The 23,605-nt window shown below is 48.8% G+C and overlaps 1 protein-coding gene across 6 annotated transcripts in view; it reads right to left on the minus strand.

The window, feature by feature from the left end:
• TNIK (TRAF2 and NCK interacting kinase) overlaps window positions 1-14,188 on the minus strand; it is a 138,225-nt gene extending 124,037 nt beyond the window's left edge. For all 6 annotated transcript variants that reach the window (XM_048954357.1, XM_048954358.1, XM_048954360.1 and 3 more), the window contains exon 1: window positions 13,921-14,188. In XM_048954357.1, coding sequence (XP_048810314.1) covers window positions 13,921-13,977 — 57 coding nt within the window. In that variant the 5' untranslated portion in view covers window positions 13,978-14,188. The remainder of the gene's footprint in view (window positions 1-13,920) is intronic.
• Between the last annotated feature and the right edge of the window lie 9,417 nt (window positions 14,189-23,605).

Raw genomic sequence — 23,605 nt, forward strand, 5'->3', positions numbered from 1 at the left:
ATTACATCTACAGCCTCCAAGGAGAGAAATGTTGATTTCCATGTATCTTGTGCTATTACTCACCTCTATTAATTCTTCTACCAGCACAACGTTAGTCATGATGATTTCCTGTTATTCAGACCGGAGCCCAATCGGTACAACGTGCCAAGCAAGGAGAGTGAGCAGGGACCTCTCCTCAGCTGGCTCCAATAAGCAGCACCAAAGTCATTCACCTGCTTACCGTTAGGAGAAACCAGGAGCCTGCAAGCTCAAGAAGGCTCTATGCCCTTCCAAGCACAACAAGACCAGAGCCACATGGAAAGAGTGCAGCCGATGGACAGCAGTGCAAACTCAGCCTGACTGTTTCTGGGTATTTCACAAGCAGAGTAACAGGTTTAAAGGCCAAAAGGAGCATTCTGATGACATTGCACAAAGTAAGGAACGAAAGCAAGTCTTGGAAAACGTGCTTTTCCCTAGACATGATACACAATCAAGAACTGGCTTGACATGTGGAGAGATTCATACTTTCTATTTGAATCTCATCAGTCTCTGCAAAGAAGTACAACTTCTTAACCCCAATTCCCAGGCTCCATCCTCTTATAGCTCCCAGAAAATTTCTAAGACTACATAACAAACGTGAGAGCTGATAAGAAATGTCTTATCAGATGAAAGAACTCACAGCTTTCCATGAGGGCAAGATGAAGAACTAATGGTTACAGAGCCAGATTAGGGCGTGCATAACCAGAAATCAAATCCACGCAAGAGCAGCAGCCTCTTGGGAAGCGCTCCATCTTGGGAAACAAAACAAAATATCTCATGTACGTTAGTGCCCAACACGCCATCCCTGCACCTTTCAGCCACTCTATCCGTGTTTTATCCTTGAGCCCATGAACTGCTTTCCGTGCTTTCCAAGCCTGGGATGGTTTTATCTTTGCTTGCTGACCCTGGAGACAGATGAGGGACTGCTGGAGACTTGTTCAACTCAACCATGACCCCACACTCTGCAGGGCCCCCCTAAATCCCAGCAGAGCTATCTGCAGACCCACCCATGTCACTTCACCTGACCCAGCAAAGCTCAGCTCCAGACTGCTGCACAGCCCCAGGCTACAGCTACGAAGACAAATTACCGTGAGATCAAGATGCCCTTGTAATCCTTCTCTCCTCTGAAGACCTGATGTATTGGAAAGGAGTATTTCATTCTGCTGGGAAACCAGTCCAGCTTCCAGTGTTTGCACAGACTGAAAGCATCTTGAAGCCAGGAATGAATTGCTGCTCTGGGTCTGGGTGACAGCAAGCACCAAGCTAGCACATTTCACACTGTAAGAAAATTATATCAGATCTCTGCAACTGGATCCACCAGCAACCCGATACTGAGGCAAAACCCTGTTAGCAACAGCATCGATTGAGGCCCCGGCAAACCCCTGTGCCACATTTCATCAGAGCTCCAGATTGTCAGTGATACTAAAACCGATGGTAGGCTGCCGACAGCAGGACTGCATCGTGGGTTTCCCACATCAGCTACTCTAAGACAGGAAGAGATGAAGAGGGCTGTCCCATCACTGAGGACCAGTCACAACACTGGTCTTCCATTTCCCTGCATGACTGGTGGCTGCCTGTCTTGGTGCACCGATCTCAGTCACAAATTCATAACCTGTTGGTTATCTCCTCATCTGATCGATTTCCTTCCTGAAAATTGACAACTGCACGTTATTTCCCTTCCCTGGTATCCCAAACCTTATTCTGCGTTGGCAAATGTACAACAAAAAGCTTTTATTGAAAGGAATTTGCTCATCAAGCTTTGCTAGCACAGAAAGCACACCTTATCTAATCTTAGGAGAGCATAGTTTAATGACTAAAGCACATTCTGAGAGGCCAGAAGGTTTGACTTCTACTCCCAACTCTGCCACGGCCGCAACGCCTGCAGTGAATGCAGACAAGATGCCTGAACCCTCACCTTGATTTCCCATGCTGTAAGACTATCTGAGCATTCCTTTCCTCACAGGGGATCTTATCTGTAAACTCCTCATTAGCATCTGCAAAGAGTTATGCACCTCCGGATGTGTTTTAATCCAAGTATGAAAGAGAGGAGCAGCAGCACTGGCCGCTGAGGCTGAATTCACCCCCTTCAGTGTGCTCAGGCATTGCATTCCCCATCTGTGCTTTGGGAGAATTTTACATTCCTTCTATCTACAAGAAAGAGAGGGAAAAAAAGAAGAAAAAAAACCCACCAGCACTACTATCCCACAACAGCTGGATGTGGAGATGAGGTAAATGCAGACCCAGCATGTTCCCACAGTCGAAGAGCAGCTCACGGGGCCTCTCTTACACAGCAGGTCCTGCTCTGCTTTGCCCCAGTGCCACAGCCTTTGTGGGGCTCTCCCAGCCCTTCTGGGAGGATGCAGAAGGGGCTTCTTCTGCTTTTAATAGAAGCTTCCATTTGGAAAACAACATCAAGCAAAGTAATATTTCAGATCTTCCAGGGAGGAAAGGAAGTCACCCCGTCCTGCCCCCTTCCCACTTTTCCCACTTGCCTCAGCTAACATTGCAAGCAGATCACGCCACCAGCATCAGTGCCAGCAACAGCACTGCACGAGCTGGGACTTTCCCAGTGCAGTAAGACCTTTGCTCTAAGACGGATCCAAGTGGTGTACAGCATAGCAAAGGACAGGAGGTATGTTTGCTCCAGTCCAACTCATGGATCAGCACCGTCTCTGAGGAGCAGAACTTGGAGAAAACATAAGAAGAGGGCTAAACTCCTTTTAAGAGAAGAGAAAAATGTCTTATTGTTCCACAATTAATGGAAAGCAGAAGAGGTTTTATGGAGTCGTTGAGAAATAGAGGGTGAGTATTAGAAAGCACACATCAGTATTTTATAATCACAAGGTGAGCTGCTTGCATAACCCAAAAAAGAACGTAAATGCAGATATCACAAGGTTGTGATAAACTTGGGTTTTAAATGCTCAAGAACAGTTACAAAGTAATTAAATTTCATGAGTGATATATTTATTATTTTTTATTTTTATCTGCAGAGCAGATGCTGCAGCCTCCAGTTGAGGAAGCACCACGGTGAGGTGCACATGCACACACAGTGGATGATCTTGCTCCCATCACCTTGCTGCACCCAGGGTCCAGCCCACCCCACAGCCTTGCTTCCAGCTCCACCCCTGGGGGGGCTTCAAGATCACACCAAGAGAGTGATCCTGTCTGTGAACCTGACAGGGGCAGAAGAATGAGGAAATAAACCTGAATACAACTGCACTGTGAGAGTTAACTACTAAACCCTGAACAAACTCCTAGGCCTTCTTCCCCAATGCTTTCTGACACGAGCACGTGCTCATGTGAATTGCTCCAGTGTGACCAGGACACACAGTCTCCCCTACAAAGCACATAATATAGAGCAGCAAAATGTCAGGAAAATCAAGGGCAAATGCACACAGAAGACAATCCCTCCCCCTACTAGTAGTGCTATTTTTAGGCAGTCAGATTAGCTTGGAGCAGTGTTTCTTGGTTCTGATAATGAGCAGGGCTCTTGCATCTTCTCCTGAGGACACTTTCTCTGCTGGCCAGCACTCATGCAGGCACTTTGCTTTAAACCAACTGCATGGAAGAGATCACATGGAATGGCACAAGTAAAACCACAACTTCACGTGCAAGGCTCTCGGCAAAGTGACCCTGGCTTTGAACATGTGCCACATCTTCATTCACCACACTGCTTAATTTTGATGTATGGGGGAAGAGGACATGACAGTCTACCCAACTACAAGGCATCCCGCCCTTTGAAGTGACTTTGTATACACTCCAGTGAGTCTGGCCAGCAGTTTTGAAGTTCAGCAGCAGTGAGCTCTGCCCATCTGACCATTACCAGCCCCAGCTGTGAACAGTCTGAACCACAGGATAAACCCCGTGCTCAGGTCTTTTCTCGGGACATCAGCAGGTCCACGAACCAGTCTGAAGTTCGCTTCAAGGGAAGAGACAGCACTCATCTGCTCTACCAAAAAGCCTCCTTACAGTGGGTCCTTCTGACATTGAGGTTGACAAGGTTGGTAACAGAGGCGTGACAACGACTCCCAGGAGCAGCAGAATCAGCAGGCTAACGGTGGGACTCTGGTAAAGAAGAGGATGCCTGTTCTCAAAGGACTAAGACAAAAGGAAGATTTATAGGTAGCCTTGGGTCCCACTGCATTGCCAGCTTCTTCTCATAATGAAATGTTCCTCTTTCTACCAGGCAGTTCTGTTGCTAAGGCACTATTCCACAATTTTTTGCAACACAACCACCGGCACATTCAGCGTCCTTGGGCTGCTTCTGAAATACTCAGACTGTCTTGACGGCAAGCCCTGGGTACAAAGCTTTCCTCCTTCAGGCCCAGCCCTTCCTGTCTCAAGGCCTCAGCCTTCCTCCACAGCCCTTCACCACCACCTCCCTATCTGCAGTAGGACCATCAGGAGCTGCTCCAGCAGCCTGTGCCAGCCAGCCTGGTGCAGAGGGCAAGAGAGACTGCAAAGCAGGAGTCAGAAGTGTGGGACAGGAGATCAGCAGGTTTACCAGAAATGAAAGCTCAGGAAAAAATAAAAATAATCAGTGCTCCCACCACATGAAGAGGACAGGGCAGAGCCTGCACAGCCTCCAGAGCTGTGCCCAGCCCCTGAGCCACTCATGGCTTCTCAGCGAGCTCCTGCCCAGGGCCACAACGCCTTACAGTCAGGCTCTCTCTTTCTTCCATGGATCGTAAAACCTCATTTATTGAGGAAAAGCAACAGTCCAACATGAAGAACCATTAAGTTGCCTGGTAGATAATTAACAGGCAGGTACTCAGTCAATTGCTACTGCAGCACTCCAGATCGTTCACAGCCATAAATGCATCCTGCACCTTCTCGGCAGACGTCAGAGGTGAGTTTACAGGGAGACTGCACCCATCAAAGCCCTGGCTGCAGGCAAGGATGCAACCACAGGTCACCCCTTGGCTTCCCCTCTCCCTCATGGTGGTGGATTTTGTTCCAACCATCCTACTCCACCATCACACCTCGGCCATGCTGCCAGGCTGCCCCCCCAGCCCAAGCCTTTGCAAGGCAGATTCTGCAGAGGTGGCCATGGCTCCCACCCTCTGACAATACTACACTCATGCAGGAGGCAGGGAAGGCAGAAGGCTCTTTAAAACAGAAGTGAAAGTAGTGTTCCTCCTCAGGCCTTTGCCTTTCCATGTCAGGGTCCTCTAAAGGTTCTCTGGAGCTCTAAGTGTTGGCAGTTTTTAAGCAGCAATATCCTGAACACTCTTCCTTGCTCCGGCTTTTACAACACACAACAAATAAGTTACTGGGATTTGGCACTTTCTCCTTTAACAGGCCACCATTAACAAGTGACTCATATTACACTGCACTGTGAGTCATCTCAGCAGAGGTCATCACCATAAGCGACAGCGGTTCTTCAATTATTTCCTTCAAGTTGAACTAAGGGTATATTGTTATGCTAATTTTACATCTGCTCTCTCCTACTTTCCCATCCACTGTCTCATGAGAAGCTTGCATTTTCACCTCATGGCCCAACCTATGTCTGGAGGAGCTATTCCACTGCGGTACAGTCACAAAAACTGGGCATGCAAATGCATTTTCAGCTACGGCACAGAATGGCTACAGCGAGCAGTTCTCCATCCCTCCACCCAGTGCTGCCCATCTGGTGTTAAGAGGTTGCTGTTGCTTCCACCTTCTTGCTTTTTCTACTTTATAATGTCGATTTTCCAAGAACCCAGGGCTGGTCCAGAGCTCAAACACAATCACCACCAGGCAGCCACACCACGTCAATACCTCCACGAGCATGGGCAGAGCACAGCAAACAAAGTCACTCTGAACTATGCCCATCCACACACGACGAGTAAGAAGCTATGACAAGCTATGAGCCGAACAGGTAGAAAGGGAGTCCTTTTCAGACTACAGTTAGCTAGGCAGCCCCATATTTCAATGGGAGGATTGAGCAAACTTATGTAACTCATGGTAGAGTATTTCCAGTACTGAATTTAGATGCCAGCAGGTGACTTGTGGAGACAGAGCTTCCCAACCACTAAATCAGGAGAGGACATCCCTCAGCATCCCTGCCACGGATGGGCATGACCACTTGGGGCACTTGGCTCAGAAAACATAGTTTTGTCCATTAGAAAACAGCCATTACCAGCCCAGTCACCAGCACAGCACTGTTGATATTTATAGCAGCCAAACATTCTAACAGGGAACAGGGATAGCCGCAGTGGCTGAAATTCATTTTGGAAACCATCTGAAAACCTCTCTCACTACTGGAATCCCATTTAGCTATTACAGCCTCTTGAAACTAATATACCGATCCCCACAGAATAGAAATAGGAAGGACAGAGTCATCACAGTATTTACTGAGACTGATCAATACATGAACACTGAAGATTTATTGCAGCAAAGACAGCCTGTCTGCGTGGCCAGAAAATGCACTTAAAGCCCTTTTAATTTTGTTGCCTTGGCCTCAGGTTTTAGTTCAAAGCGCATCCATTTTCTGCATATCCATATTTCTAGATGCACCCAATTGGAGGAATCCACCAACACACAAAAGAAGCCTCCTCGGTACGCCCGTAGAGGAGGAGAAAATGCAACACAGAGAGGTTCAATGCAATGCCCTTCTTTTGCAGTCAGCTTTCATGTGCAAGCTCAGGTTAATGGCAAATGAAGCAACACCCAAAAGCAATGGGAACAGCAAAATTGACTGCAGACGAGCAGCACACCCAGAGGGTCTGTACCTTTCTGCTTTTCTCATTGCATGGAAGAGAACACTCACTCATCTCATCCATCACCAGGCTGCACAGGGATACCCGTGCCTCTAGGGTAACCTGCTAGCCTTCAGCATCAGCCAGCCTCCACAGAAGAAAGATTTACAGCTAATTTATTTCCCTTGCTTTAGTAGAGACAGTGACTTTTTATAACCACTTCTCCACAAATCCTTCCTCCTTTTCCCATGCCCCTTCCTTCACCCCAAATCTGGCTGGTTTTGGCCTACAGAACCCAGCTCCACACTCATTTTCAGTCTGCCTGTGCAAACTAAAACCTTATATACCACATTTCAAACATAATAAACTTCTGCCTTGGATATAAACTATAAATGCACAGGTCTGATTTGGAAATTTGGGGCTGTTTTGAAGGTCTATGCGCCAGGTACACGTGATCTGAGTCGTTTGCTGTATCAGCCACATGGCCCACAGTGCAATGCTTCTAAGAAGCATGGCAGCAAGCAGGAAGGAGATCTGCAACTTCTCTTTTGCCAGTTTATCTCAAAATCATATTAAGCTTTTAGGCTTTTGTACAGAAGAGAAAGAAAATGGCAAATCTCTGCTGATTTACAGGGAGATTTCTATTGTTGCCTGGACATCAAACAGCACCCAATTAGTCCTGCAAGGATCTGACCCACAAATTATGAAAATAAATGCCTCCAAAGCTTTGATCTCTTGTATTTCTGTAGCATGCTACAGCAGTTATTAGGCACATCTTATTACATCCAAGCTGTGCGATCTCTTCCTCGGCAAAGGCTCTGCTGCCTCAAATGCATCCTACAGGCTCCATCCAGCAGATTAAGGGCATGGTCCAAACAGTCGCTTCTGTCATGCACCGAGCACATGACTCAGCTGGCAGTAGGCTTTTTCCTGCTGAGTTTCAAAATTAGGAGCAAAGAGAATTTTTAAAAGGCGGGGGAACGAGGGGGAAGTGTCAGCCACCGAAATGGAATTTTGGATTCTTTGTTAGTTTATAAAGGAATACACATCGTTTGCAATGCCCTTGGATTCTGAAAAGCGGTGTTTTCAGCAGAGCTAAACAAATTATCTCTTTCTATACTCTGAAATGACACTGCTGAAGGAAGCAAGCAATAACTGTAACAAAAGGTTTCATGCACGCTGGAGCTGAAAACCACACGTGTGCTCACACGAACAGAAACACATCCGCCCATCCCCGTTGCAGGGGCAGCATTAAAACACAGAGGATGTTACACTGGGGCTGCTCACAGCAAGCCCAGCGCCTGCCACGGGCCACCACAGTCTGTGTGGGGGAAGGATGGGACTGCATGAAGCAATCCAGTCTCACTTAATGGCAAGAGGGTGGTGTTTGCACGAACCCATTAATATCTGATAGACTTTCTGTAGCAGAGCTGGTTATCAGCAGCAGAACAAAGTGCACAGCTCCTGCTGCATTCACAGCGATTCATCAGCTGAGCACGGGGCGGCGAAGGCTGTTTGCTCACCTACTGCAGGAGGAAGCGCTGGTTCTCAGCAACACAAGATGCATCTGGATTCCCCAGTGCTGGCTGCCTGATTACAATCATCCATAATTTACTGCCAATACAGAACCTTGAACTTCTGGCATGCACCGCAGAGAATTAACATTGAAAAGCAACATTCCAGATCAAAGGGAAAATGGCTCTCTGCACTCTCAAACCATTTGCCATGACAAAATAAAATCAGGCGTGCGGAGAGCTGTAACTGAGGTCTGATTAAACTTATCGATGTTACCCAACCTTGCCTGTTTTGCTTCTTCTCCCAGGACTGGCCCCTACGTGCTGAGCATCCTCACCCCATGGGACACTTGTCACTTGGCCCCACAACAGGTTCATCTCAAAGGAGCACAGAGAGGGAATGTGGGCAGACGAGGGGTCCTCATTTTTGCAGGATTGCATTTGTAAGGTAATCCTGTTAGAAATCACAAGCCATTAACATGCAGAACACCAAACTTGATTTCATATCACTTGTTTTCCTGAGAACAGAGAAGGCAGCCCATTGATGTCACTGCATCGCTGCAGTTCAAAGTGACAAAAGGGAACATGGAGAGGGGACAGCAACCCTTATTTAACGGAGCTGTGACAGACTGCAGCCGGCTGGGTGGGAAACAAACCACGCAGCCAAGGCTCAGCGCCCTGCCTTTCACACCCCAACACCACATCCCACGGCTGCCGCTGCTCCATCCATGCCCCATACACTAATGCCTAACGTTAGCTTCTCCCAGAGGCATGCACAGGACAACTGGCAGGATTCTCCCCATCTGTATTTTAGGCAGGAAGAAATCAGACAGGGATCAATATCGTGTCCTTGCTCACAGGCTGAGGCACAGGCTGCTGCTGATGTATATAATGATGGATGCACAGTGGCTGTGGGTGAGTTAGAGGCAGACAGGCCTGCTTTGCAGAGAGCAGCTCAGAGTCTGGGTTTGGGGTGTGACAGCAGCTTACATGTGACCTGGCAACACAGAAATGACGACTTTCAAGTGCACCTCTTCCTTAGCACAGTGATTAATTTCAGGAGATTTACATACTGATGGAATGGAAACGGTTTTCCCCCTTCACCCCCATATAAACTGTGCCACTTTATTTACAACTGGCAGATAAAAACTACCTCCACACATCAAGGAAAGACCTCCTCACACTTACCATCTATTTCCACTGTTGTGGATGGTCTCCAGAGATCAGGCAGAGTAAGCAACCTGAGCTGGAGGAGATGTGGAGGCAGCAGCAAAGCAACATTTGGGCTGCACAGCTCCAAAAGGTGAAAAACAGCAGCCATGCAAGAGGGCTGGGCAGAAGACAGCTGTTTCTGGTGTAACTTTTAATGAACATGCACACAACATGCATGTATGGGCAGAAAACAGCTACTGCACCGTGGCCAGCACTCCTGGCTTGAGGGGTAGAAGTGAGGTGCGGAGGCAGGGCTCAGAGCTGGACATTTTCATTCCTTCAGGGATTATTCAGATCGAGGTTTTATGTTTAAAAACAAACAAAACAAAACAAGGCTTGAAATTTACCATGTCTGTAGGCACAGTCACAGTCCGTAGCTTACACTGATGGAGGCACTGATGGACAACTTCCAAGAGGGTCTAACCTCATGAGTTCCAATTAAATACACACTCTTGCTGAATGCAGGCTCCAGATTTTGCATGGTAGCACAGCATGTAGAACACAACATAAAGATGCCCTTAATCTTCATCTCCTGAAGTCATCTCTAGTAAAATTAGTTTCCTCTTTCTATTTAGGAAGAAGGTGACCTTTGCAAAAGCTGCCTCAATTCTGTTGAGCTACGGTTTTTTAAAAGGAGTTGAAAGAAGCAGCTTAACGTAATGCTGCAGAGATAATGCTCCCGAGTGGTGACTGTAGTGCTTATACCCTATTAGGACTTCTCCTAAATCTTTAATGATTCTGAAATGCTCCATAACCTGATGAAGTTCTGAACGCAATGCCTGCACGTTGGGGCTTTTTTGTTTGTTTGCTTTGATTTTAATAAGAGAGTTTTTAATCTTCACTGACAATGATCAACTAATGCAAACAAACGGCCACTGAGCTCCACTTCTATACAAAGCACATCTAGAGGAACAGCAGTGACATTTTTGGGTTTCATCCAATTCTTCCCAGCAACAGCTAATACCCACCGGCTCCTTAACTCCACGCTGTCTCCTCTCCCAACCCAAGCAGTAAAAGGCCAGGCGTTCCCAAAACAACCAACGATTTTAGGATCCAGTTTCCAGCCAGTGCATGGTCAGCACTCCATAGAAGTAAATAGCAAAGCCTTGGTTTTTGTTAACAAGCCCAAAACAGAGCAAAATCCAGGTACACAAAGAAAACAATTGCTCCTCCCCCGGAAAGTCTGTTTTTAAGCAGGAAACCCTCTGCCAAGCCCAGGTGAGCCCATTCCCAGGCATAAGAGGCACAGCTGTGAGCAGGGGATCTTTGTCCTGAGTCCCTCATGCGCTGCAGAGCATGAGCAGGGGACAGGGCCAGCTCCAAGCACAGCACCCCGAGCGTATCCTCTGCTGCAGCTGCAGAGCCTGCGGCCATCGCCGCATGTCAGCCAGGAGCCAGGCTGCAAACAGACATAGTGGAGGGAAAGCTATTGACCTGGATATTTTAAAGGGATCAAGGCCACTGGCTTCAGCACGAGATGACAGCATTCACCCCGACACACACTGAAATCAAATGGGAAGAGAGAAAAGCCAGAGCCGTCCTTCTGACTGCTCTCCTGTGGTGCTCAGCTGCACACGCAGCATCACGGAGCGCAGCCTGCTGCATCACCACTCACACATGTTATCATTTTCTTACCAAAAAGAAAAAAAATCTGCTCTGTCAACAACCTGCATAAATCCCTGCATTAATCACGATCCTGCTAATAGCAATATCAGGCCGTGGGGCTATTCACCACGCTGAGCAGACCAGCAGAAATACCTCCCAACCCGGACAAAAGAACATTATAATGCAGTTTATCTTATCCCCTTGTCAGTGTAATACGCAGCACTACCTGTTCAATGGCCTCATCATTTTAAATTACAGTTTTCTGCAACATTAACAATGCTCATTACCAGCACTACGAAGACCTCTATTGTAAGAGCCTTCCTGATGTCAGAGCTTCTCCCCGCAGCCCTCGCTGTGCTGACACAGGGACACCTGGCTACCATGGCAATGAGCACAGGATAATATGATTGATAGAAATATGTTGCAAGGGAGGCAGGAGCAAGCCCGAGGTGTGCTCTGAGCTGCAGCAGGCCATGCACTGCAATCAGAATTTGGTGCTTTGTTCAGGCTGTGAGCGCATGAAGCAGCGCAGCACAGTTGCACATCCAACACAAATCCATGTGGCAAAGCACAAGCGCATGGGGGCTGTGGTGTGTGCCCAGCCTTGCACACACCTTTCTGCTCCAGAGGGATGGTGTGGCACGCTGGCAGAAGTCCACCTTTTTTTTTTAATAGGCATTGGCATGTTGTTCCTCAAACCCAACCTCCTGGAACACCTCGGTGACTCAAACTCGGCGATAAGCAGCCCAAGAGCTTCCTCTCCCCACTGCTAAGAAGAAATTATTCTCCCCCCTCCTAGATTTTGAGTCACCCCCAGCAGCCACCCCTCACCTCTGTGCACAGACACACAGCAGCAGCTCCCCCACCCAGACCCATCCACAGCACCAAGCTGACTTTCCTCTCATCTTCCCATAAATGACATTTTGCAAGGCTTGGGGAATTACTCCCTGCTGCCGAGTTTTGTGCTCAGGCAGCAAATCTACTATTGATTTCTGATTCAGGCTCTGCGGAATGATTCACGCTTCTTGCCCGATCTGCTGAATTTATGACCTTTAACAATTATTCTAAGTGCTAAAAGAGCTTAGTTCAGAAGAAGATCTATTCCTTGGCAAATTAAAGCCCTATTCTTGTCTCACTTATAAACCAACACATCTCTCATAATTTAAAAGAAAGTGCCATAACAGGTCTCTCTCCCCATCAGGAGACTGCCTCCTGGATGCAGTCAACTTTCTCTAATCCTAATCTTAGTGGGAGTCCAAAAATCCCAATTTTATAATGGTACTCCCCAGATCCCCTTCCTGCAGGAGCAGCCTCCCTGTGAAGCCCTGCCAGGGGCTGGGTGGGGGGGGGTTAATGTCCCCATGCCCTGGGGGCTTGCAGACAGGCAGGGGTAGATTTCCTCATAAAATGAAAACAAAATCCAGGCTGTGTCTTGAGCACAGCACTATTAAAAAGCCACAAGAACAGAAGAGCTAAGCACATGGGGGTAGTCTTAAAAGGAACTAGTGACCCGGTTCACATACAGCTAACACTGATGGTTAAATATAGATACATACATGGCTAATGGGGGTGGGGGAGAAGCAGAGGGCCTTCCCTTCCCCCCCAAGGACACTGCTACCCAAGATTAACCCCAGTGGCTCCAGCTCCCTCCCACCCTGTAGGGAAGGGAACACTGCAGGTCCCCTCCCTGCAGGATGTTGGTGGGTCCCTGCCTGGTGCGCACCGCGTCCTGCTGAGCAAACAGTTACACTATTAATCAACCAGAAACTCACCAGGAAAAAAGTAGGGCAAGTGAACAAAGATTTTTTTTTTTTTTTTTCACTGAAACAAATAATACTTCTAAAAATATACTTGCGCTTATCCTCAGCGGGTTCTGCTTAATTTTATTTATTTCTCTATGCCAGCAGGTTGAGGGAAACAGCTTCCCATCCCCAGCAGCGAGCTGCTAAGAGCAAAGGGATGAAAAGGAAAGGGGAAAAAGGGAAAGTAAAAAAAAAAAAAAAAAAAAAAAAACTTGCAGGATAAAGGACCTGGGGGTGGCATCGGGCCACAGGCAGAAGCTGACACGTTCGACATTTCAAGGGTATGGCAGCAGGACAGCGATATCTCAAAGGGGGGAAGAGAGGAGGGAGCACAGCGAGCGCTGCGTGGGAAGCAACGCGAGCATCCGCATCCCGCATCCCTCATCCGCATCCATCCCGCATCCCCGGCCGCGCGTCCCTGCGTGCTCGCGGCCACGGCACTGATCAACGGAGCGAGACGAGCCGCGGCGCTGCCCGGCCCCGCTGTGGGCGGTGGGAGCACCGCGCTGCCCCCAACCCCAAATCACAGCGGGGAGCGGCGGCCACAGCCCGCGGCGGCAGGGCGAGCAGCGCGGGGGGGGCACGCGGGCATTGGGCGTACACACGTACATACACACACACAAATACACACACACACACACGTACATACACATACACACACACATACACAGGTACATACACACACACACACGCAGCCGTGTGCCCGCGCGGGTGCGTACACACGGGCACACGCACATCCGCACATGTGTGCGCACAGTGGCACGCGCACATATACGTGCGTGTGTGCACAGCCACAGTTACATGCGTGCAGGCTGCATGCGCGCACGTTCCCATACCTACAAGGCTGTATGTACATGCTTTGTACACACGGCTATAGGCACGTACCCTCGTACAACAGCGGGGCTATGCGCATACACGCACGGGGACACAGCTCGCACACACGCGCCGTACCGCGCGGTGCACATACATACGCACATGCACCTACACAGGCGCAGGCACGTCCGCACACACAGCCCGACGCTCCCACACGTGCGCACCGCCCGCAGCGCGGCCCCGTTCCGCCCCGCCGCCCGCTGCCGCCCTCCTCACCCGCAGCGCCGAGAGGTCGATCTCGTCCAGGCTCCGCGCCGGCGAGTCGCTCGCCATGTTTCCTCCGCCGCCGCCGGCGAGGCGGCCCCGCCACCACCGAGCTGGCAGTGGCGGCCGGCGCGGCGCTAGCGCTATTTAACGCCTCCCCTCATGCGGGGCTGCCGGGGAGGGAGAAGCTGCCGCCGCCGCCCCTGCCCCTCCGCCCGCGCCTCGGCACCTAGGGGCGGCTAGGGGCGGCCGCGGGCTGCCGGCGGGCAGGGCACGCCGCGGGCTGCGCCGGGATGGCGGCGGCGGCGCCGCATCGCATCGCCGCCCGCCCGGCCCAGCGCGCCGCCGGGGCCGCCTGTCAGTCAGCGGCGGGAGGGAGGGGGCGGGCAGGGGGCGGGCGGCGGCGCCACGCGTGGGGCTCGCGCGGCCCTTTGTCTGCGTGGGCCCGGGGTGCTGGGGCTGCGGTGCTGCTGCCCGGCCGCTTAGGGCTCCGTGGGCAGCTGCGCCCCAGGCTGAGGCAGGCGTCGAATCCGCACCCCAAGCTGACCCCAACCTGACATGTCCCCACACACCAGCTGAGTCAACGCGTTGCATTTGGACAAGAGCCGCCGTTTAGAATCGTTGAGGTTGGAAAAAACCTCTAAGATCATCTAGTCCAATCATCCCCCAGTGTTGCCCACTACACCGTGCCTTTAGGTACTACACTGGCCTCTCCTTGAAAGCCTCCAGGGACGATGACTCTGCCGCTCCCTGGGCAGCCCATGCCTTCTCTTTCTGTGAGGAAATATTTCCTAATACTCAGAGCCAACCTCGTCTGGTGAAAGTGGGGCCATCACCCCTTGGCCTACCACTGTTACCTGGAGCAGAGGCCGACCCCCACCTCACCACAACCTCCTCTCACAGAGCTGTAGAGAACGGTAAGGTCTCCCCTGAGCCTTCTCCAGACTAAACAATCCCAGAAATGGCCCAAACCCCTCCGCACCCCACTAAGTAGACTCAGCACTGAGTGTTTTCCCTGTTTCCCTTTTTCGGATGTAGTTTCTGCCAACCCAGGTGCCATGTATAAATATATATGTATAAAAAATCTGTTGCCTTTGAGCAAACCGTATGGGAGCTGCGCTGACAACATCAGCTCTCCCCAGCTCATGTCAGGATCTCGCAATATGCAGAGCTGGGAAGCGGAAACACATGAGTCAACTGGCAGGCGGATGGGGTTTTCTTACACTTTGGGCTGGAGATGCGCTTTGTGCACTGAAAACGATCACAGTTAATTGCAGAGAGAGCAGCAATGAGGGATTTGGGTTGGGAAGCAAAGCCTGGTGCGTGTGAGGTCCATGGGGTCACAGTGTGGATGGCTTCATTCCCTTCATCCGACCCACGGATCCTCGATATCTTGTGCAATGATCAATCCTCAATTGTATTTGAAAAGTCCAAATGGTAAAGTGAATAAAATAAACTCTGCTGTTCTCTGATGTGCTTCCCGCCCAGGAACGTAAGGTATAATTTTTGAAACGTGTGAAGATTTTTAGAAAATGAATAAAAAATGAATTTATGCTCCAGTCCTACAAACAGACAGATTGCCTTGACCCTCTGCATGCATGCAAAGCCTCAAGCTAAGCTGTGATGTAATTACAGTCAATCCTCTGTCTGTCAAGATGGCAAAAATACAGAGAACCCTTCCATACCAATAACTCACTACCAGTGAGTGGTAGCGAATAGAGAGGCCTGGCGAAGGCCCAGGCTGCAGGAAGCTTTTTATATAGAAAATTAAGTTTCCAAATGTTACTTTTTTGTTGTTGTTTTTTTTTTTTAATTCCTCTCTCTGTGTTTGCTCTTTCTGCCAGGAGCATCCAAACAAAGCCTTGCAATTGGAGTCATTATGACGGGAAGCAGAGCACTCTGTTGAATCAGCCCAAAATATTTTGCTGTGAGTCAGCCGAACACAAAATTGCACTTCCACCTGACATGCCCTCAGTGATGATGGCAGGGCTCCATCGTGTCTCACACCTGGTCCCATTGCCACACACAGCAGGAGCTGGGGCACCTGCCCTGAGCTCCTGCTCAGCACTGCAGAAACTGGGACCTTGGTGGTAAGGTGTTGCTTTTGTCACTTCACCCCCATTTGGAAGATGGAGACATAAGACAACATCAGCTTTTCCTACAGGTAGCAGTTCCCAGCCTTGGTCAGCGAGCACCTTAATGAGCCAAACAAAGCTCACCTGTTGGCAGTGCAGGGCTAATGTCGGGTCAGTGGTTTTGATTTATTCATTAAAGGGCATTGGCTCACATATAAACTATTCTGTTCATTTGACCTCTGCATAAAATTAAATATAATCACCTAGCGGTCCCCCTGCAGTTATGTTATGGGGTTATATGTGGAATTAGTAAGTCTAAATGATGTGTGAGGCCTTGTCTGATTAGCAAGAGCTTCAGGTGCTCCTTGTTTTGGATCCTTCTCTAAAAGCAAAGAGAAAAAAGGAACACAGCAAACATGAAAGCTTGGCTGGGCCCTGTTTTGGGACCTACTACGTGATTTATTCTAGCAGCCTATGTGGGCCACAAGTTTGCAGTCATTCCCCAACCACTCATCCCCACGGCTTGTGACAACATCATTTTTCTGATCCCCCAAGTCCAGGCGGTGTTACCTCAGTGTCCGCCCATGTTGTGCAGTAGTTAAACTGCCCAAACTGAATGGAGGATGTTGAAACATTAATACTGTGAAACCCATAACAATTGCATTTTAATTTGATAACACGCAGCTGTGTTAAAAGAAACAGAAATAAATGGCTACATGTGTCCTACCCGCATCTACTGATCCTCCCAGATGCGCTTTAACGGATTCATTATCACTCACTGATTGCTTGTCCTTCTTTCACTGATATGGGTTCCTTGGGGGAGAGAAGTGTGTTTCCACTGCATCCTTGGAGCTGGGCAGGACTTTTCCTAAAGCTATACAGACATAAAAAATCCTGTAAACAGTTAATCACTTCCTCACTTAAGCAGTTAGCCTGCTTTAGCACAACACCTTGTTTATGTGGTCACTGCATCACTGTGTTGGTGTTTCAGAGCTCGATGGTGTTGCAGGACTTTATTTTGTCATTTAACCACTTTAATTTCTTCCTCTTCTGTGAAGAAATAAACATCCAAGGGAGCCCTCCTCTTTGGGAGGTCGTCATCTCTTTTGTAGTCAATTAAAATGTGCCAGTTGTGCTTGCTTAGGAAGCAATCAAAATCCTATTTTTGCATTGTTTGCTGAAAACCTAACGCAGCCTTGCTTCTAACGACCAAGTTCCTGTAGGCCCACAGAGGAATGCTAATTTATTCCTTTTTTATCGAGATCTCAAGGATAGCATCCACATGCAGTGAGGGAGCCAGGTCCCCTGATTCAGGAGGGAGCGTTCCAGAGCCCACTCAGTGCAGCACAAACAGCTCTGCGCCTGAATGCTGCCTTTGCAACCCTCTCCATGGGAGCTGCTTCCTTTCCAAATTCCTTCTATCAAAACCATTTAGCCTCCTAATATGTTTTTGTTGTTGTTGTTTGTTTGTTTTTCTGCTGACCAATCTGGATCTGAGCTACCCTGAGACAAACAGCATTTAGACTCACTTTCCCTCTTCTATCTTGGCTTGTCTCACAGACCAAAGACAGCCCCAGGCCTGGGAAACACCTGACCTGAAGCCACCCCCATCTGGCATTAAACACAGATCAGTCGAACAAGAGAAACTGGCTCTATCTTTTGTCAGATGCAAATTGCTGGGAGTTAATTAAGACGCATTTCAGGATCAGTGAGGATTTTTTTTTCCTTAATGTTAATCTGTCCTGAGGTGTGGGTAGGGTTCCTATATCTCCTGAGCAAGGCGGCAGGAGCTGCACATAGCAGTTAGCAAAAGCGTTCATAGCGAAGGTCCCATGTGTGCAGGGTGCTCAGAGACTTGGCACCTGCAGGCCAGAGGCAGTATGGGCCCAAGTCCTTCTTGCCATACTTATTTTTCCTGATTTTCATTTCTTTTTACTGATTGAAGTCTTCCCCATGGCTTGTGAAAAGTGCTGTTTTGCAAAGGAGGCAGAGCTACAACACCAAGTGATTCTGCCTTTTTGCAAGCATGTTGAATACTGTTTCGCTCTGAAAAAAAAAAAAAAGTCTTTTATGTACAAGAAAACAAGGTTAAGCTGCAGAACAGAGTTTTGAAGTCTGATATTTTGTGCTTCCCACTCATCATCAATGACCAAAGCAGAAGCCAGTCAGAACCCAACTGGATGTACCTGCAGCAACTTAAAGCGATCCTCTGAGCAGCGCTTACTGCGGTGCCTGTAGGAAGACAGGGCCTGGGCCAAGTGCTGGGGCTTGGTGTGGAGGTTCCCTCAGACATGTTTACTTCCTCATGCCTGCATGGAGATGTGGCAGTCTATGAAAGCTCTGCTCCTGGAAGTAGATGAAAATGGCTTTAAAAAAAAAAAAAAAAAAGAAAAGAGTTTCCAGGTCCTGTCATAACAGGGAGACGCTTAAAAAAGATAACCCAAATGTTCACTACAGGCAAGACATGCTGTGCTTTCAAGAAATGGATGGAGGATTTCAGAGACATCAAACATTCTGGCTTGCTGAAACACAAAATCAGCGTCAGAGCTCCTGCAAATATCACTGCACCCTGTCGGAAAGGACTCTACATGTGTAAACATACACCTGTGCCCAGAGTTTGTGTTGTGGAAGTTCTTGGAGGGTGGCTCCCAGCTACCTTCAGGCCCTGCAGATCCTGCAGAGTCTGGATATTCTGACTGACAGGCCATCAAGAAAGCGGCAGACTGCCTTCTACATCAGTTCTGTGCCCCTCTGAAGGCCTTTTCCAGCCTGCAATATGGAACAGCCTTCCCTCCTACCAGTCCCAGCTAAAGGCATTACCACCACCTACAGACAGAAAAGTCTCTGAGAGAGTGAAGAGACGGTGAGGAGCCCAGCCAGCATGGCCGTGGCAGCTCCTCACCTCGAACACAGCCTAGTGACTAACGCAGTTAACCAGACACGGCCCCTCGACGGCCCTGGAGCCCATGTCACCAAGAGAGACCTCCAGAGAGCCACAGAACAGACAAGGAGATTGTAGTGGGGAAGAGTCTTTCAAACACAAACGCTGGGTAGTAACAAGGGGCAAAAGCATGGACAGGCAGAAGGGTAGAAGCTGTGCAGCACCCCCTGGCCAGCAGAGACCAGGCAGCGGGGAAAGCCAGGTCAGCCCCTGGAGCTGCTTGGGGTTACAGAAAACAAGAGGAAACAGGTGGAGTTAGACAAGTTGATGGTAGCGTCAACACGTGATTTCTAAGAAATGAAAAATCACTGAAACACCAGGCAGGAAATGAGGTGGTTTTGAAAATGAGAGTCTGTGAAAGATGTGGAATGACTTGACGTGAGCCGGTGGTGTGTGCTCACAGCCCAGAAGGGCAACTGCATCCTGGGCTGCAGCGCAGGAGGGGAGGCAGCGGGCAGGGAGGCCATTGTCCCCCCCTGCTCTGCACTTGTGAGACCCCACCTGGAGTGCTAAGGCTGTTACACAGTCTGATAGCGATAGGACAAGGGCAAATGGTTTTAAACTGAAAGAGGGGAGATTCAGGTTGGATGTTAGAGGGAAATTTTTCACTCAGAGAGCGGTGAGGCCCTGGCACCGCTGCCCAGAGCTCCGTGCCCCATCCCTGGAGTGCCCCAGGCCTGAGCTGGGGGAGGCAGCCAAACCGTGGCTGGAGGTTAGGACTGGGTGAGCTTTAACGTCCATTCCAACCCGAGCCATTCTATGACTCCATCTTCAGTCAGGAGAACAGAAGGGGGCAGCTTGATTTCCCCACTTACTGGGAAAAGCATGGGACTGGTTTGCACCCACAGCCTGGGCTCTGGTAAATGTGTCACAGCAAGAAACCGTTAGCTAGAAACAAAATAGCGTGAGGATTCTGGGACCCTCAGACAAGCCCACATAATGAATGCAGATCAATCCCAAGCAGCAAAGATGTGGTTGAGCCCCATTCCCCTGTGTACCAGTGTTGGAGTAGGAAGGATGAATTGGAAAATTTCCTTTGAAATTGTGGCCCCTACAGGCTCAAAGCAGATAGCAGAGAGATATTTAGAAGTGACATTATATACTTAATTAATCTCAAGGTTTCAGAAGTTTGTGCTTCTCATTTTGTGGCTTGCACTGAGGGTACTGCAGCCACTGCCCATCCTGTGGTTCCAAGGTGGGCCCTTTGAAAGCAGGCAGTGATGAGTGGGTATTTTCCCAGTTGATTTGCTCCCTGCCATCTGTTATACACCACTTGGCTTTTAACAGCACAGGCAGTATGCACCGAATGCAGGGAAAAGAAAGAATCCTGAGTGCCAAAAACACACAATTTCCCTTACCTGGCATAAATGACAGCCCAGCATAAAATAAAGTCAAAGGTGCTGCTGTAAAACAACTGATACATGAATAAAATAAACAGGGATCAATCCCTACATGTGCCTTGACTGATGAAGGGGGAGCAGACCAAATCCACCACAAAGTGCTGGGTCACTGCTGTGGGCACGGGATCAGGCTGTCACAGCTAGAGAGCTGAGCAGGAGTGAGACACTGCAAATGTGACATGAAGCCAAAGTGCTGTGCGGTGGGGCTGCATGGAAGACAGCAGGCTGGATTTGCTGGTGAGCAGCAGCAGCAGAGGTCTCTGGAGCGGTCAGTAGGTGAGGTGGGCCCACAGTGACATCCTTAAGCTTTAAGACAGCAGCAAGCTGCACACACCCCTGTAGGGTTAATGCCTCCGACCCACAGCTCCTCACCTGGCTGCTTCCTCTCTGCAAAACATCTCTAGGTTATTTAGATATTACAGGAGAATTCAGTGCTTTACTTAATAAGTTAGGAAGTAAGTGAGAGATATCCCAACAGAAAATCCAGTATTCTCTACATAGGCAAGTGGAGGACTTAGTGATTTATGAGCGATCGCACACCTTGTGAGCAAAGTGTGAGTTCTGCAAGCGGTGTAGCTGACGCAGGCTGTTTGTTGAAGGGGAATTAGGCTGTTTCTCTGCAAAACTGAGTGCTAAGAGCTAGTCTGGCTGCAAGTTGATGACTGTCAGACTGCTGAAACCCACACTGCTTTTGGAAAATAGGATTTGGGCTCCTGAAACGCTCTGGCTCTCTTTCAGCTTTGATTTTCTTTCTCTTCTTTCCATAACATCAGCTAGTGTAAGAGTTGAGATGCTGCTGGCCTAAAATTACCTATTAAAAATAATGAAAAAACCTGCAAGACAACTGTAAGACAGCAGCTTCTTCCAAGCATTCAAAACAGCCACATTTGTCTTTACCAGGTTTGCCTTACACTGATTCAGGTCCTGACATTGCAGGACAATAAACAATTTGGGAACAAAACGAGCACATCAGCCTAATACCAGTATTGAGATTAAACACAGTAAAGCTAAGAAAAGCAGCAATAATTTCATCAGAAAGATATAAGTTTATAGGATGAAAATGGCACTAATTCACATAGCATTGGGAAATGTTTGCTTCAGCTTTACAAACAAAATGGACAGGGAAATGGGTGAAATTAGAAATCTACCAAAAGGCTGCATACCACTTAAGTCCACACTAACTTATTTTTGCAGGCTTATGATTATAAGCCACAGGAGAAGCTCCTGGCCTAGTCAAAAAGCAGGGTTCTTCCAGGTGCCCGTCTCAGTGTTACCATGGTGAGGGGATGGAGCTGGTTCACTTCATTTACATCCCACATCTCACCATAGTCAACATTTCTGCAGATCCTGGAAACACACATCTATATGTGACTTTTAGTTCTGATTTAGGAAGAAAGCAAAAGTCTTAGCCTTAAGAAAACTTCTCTGAGACTAGACTGGGAGGAGAAGGGAAACCAAAGGTAAGTCCAAAGGACCCAGAGGTGGAGCAGATGTGATCTGCGTGGTCACGGGAGACTGCTCCCTCCACACCTCCTCTGAATTCCTGCCATAGCTTTACCAGCTGTAAAAGACTGGAAATGTGGGTAACAGCTTTGGCACAGTCAGTATAATCTGCCACCAGCTCCCTAAAAGGAAATCTTTAGCTAACAAGTATGCTGCAGCATTTTGAGCTGGCAGATAACGATTAAACAGTGAATAAAATGTATCTGAAGCCTGTGGAAGCCTTTGACATCACGCCATGCACTGGGCTGCTGCCCTGGAAGAGCGAGAAAATTGGCACGGCCCATGGGCTTTGTGCTCCTCACTGGGAATTTTATCATCTCCATATGTGAGACACATCCTTCACGCTACACTACAACACACAGCTTTCCTAGGGAAACTCAACTGCAGACAAAATTAAAAAAAAAATCTACACAAGATTCCTGCCCATCCTGATGGCAAATACTGGCTGTGTGCTTGCAGTCTGTCCTGCGAGGAGCAGGAACCACATGGATGGTGACAAACAGATTTTGGTTCTGCTGAACTAAGTTTGTTTGAAACAGCGCGTCTCAGCTGGGGGAGACCTGTGCTGCTGATGCATTTTGAGTAATTTCTGCAGGAATCTCTCTGATATGGTAAAAGGAATAATAATGAAATGATAAGGCACAAAGAGCGCACAGACAGAGTGGAACCCACATTTGGAATGATTTAGATGATTCAGGCTTTTTTAAGGTAACAAGCAGTGAGTGCAGTGCAACACATGCTTGTGCAACCCAAGAGCTTGACGCTGATGTGTCAGCTTGAATGAATGATTCATTATTCCACACACGTGCTGGCTCCTCAGCCACTCCAGACTGTACCCATCTGGATCTCAGGAGAAATTCCTCGAGTGTGTAATTGTGCATAATGTGATCATCCTGCAGCAGGAAATAGGTTTGTGAGCATTCTTACCCAGCACAATTGATGTCATACAGATATGGCCTGCAAGGAAACACAGCATTGCAGCGAGCCGTTTCAGAGCTAATACAGCCTCCTGGGAGCCACATTTTAGGCAGTGAATGTATTTAAGCCCAAACAAGGAAGATACATACAGTATTTCAATTTAAAATGGCTTGGTGCGGCTGCGTTCAGGGGAAAAGGGCAAAAGAGAGAGGGAAAAGGATAGGCTCGCTGACCTGCAAGCGCTGGGGAGAGGATGGGTGGCAAGCCAAGAGCACGGAGGAGGATGCCGACAGGTGATGGAGTTGAGGGCATCTTCCTCCTCCTCCTTCTGCACTGCTGTGGCTGCAGGACCCGCAGGCTGTGGGACCCCCCCCAGCTCACAGCTGCTGCCGGACGGCATCGCTCACCTGTGGTAGAGCCGGATTCAGGCTGGGTGAGCCCGCAGCACCCTCTAGAGGATAGCAGGCACCCAGTCCTGGCTGCCAGGGAGAGCGGGGGTGCGCTGCGAGCCTTTCCCCTCCAGCCTTGGCTTTCAGGAAGTTTCATCCCCTGCTCTCATCACTCGGGTGCAGGGCACACAAGAGGAGTGAAGGTGAGTATTGCCTAAAAGTGCTCTGTCCCTGAAAACATACATTAGTGTGACCCCAAGGAAGAACAGCTTAAATTCCTTACTTAATGAATGAACAGGTGCATTGCATTTGTATTATGCAATTCTGTTGCTGAGCTCTTTCTTCAACTGGGTGTGTGCTGGGCAGTACAGTCCTAGAGCATATGGGGTTTTCCTAGGCTGTGCTATGTAAAGGGCAGAGATGTTGGAGGACATGCATCCTCTGACTGCTGTGCTTGTACACAACTGGCCT

This window comes from Lagopus muta, chromosome 9 (genome assembly GCF_023343835.1).
Source record: "Lagopus muta isolate bLagMut1 chromosome 9, bLagMut1 primary, whole genome shotgun sequence".
NCBI lineage: Eukaryota > Metazoa > Chordata > Aves > Galliformes > Phasianidae > Lagopus > Lagopus muta.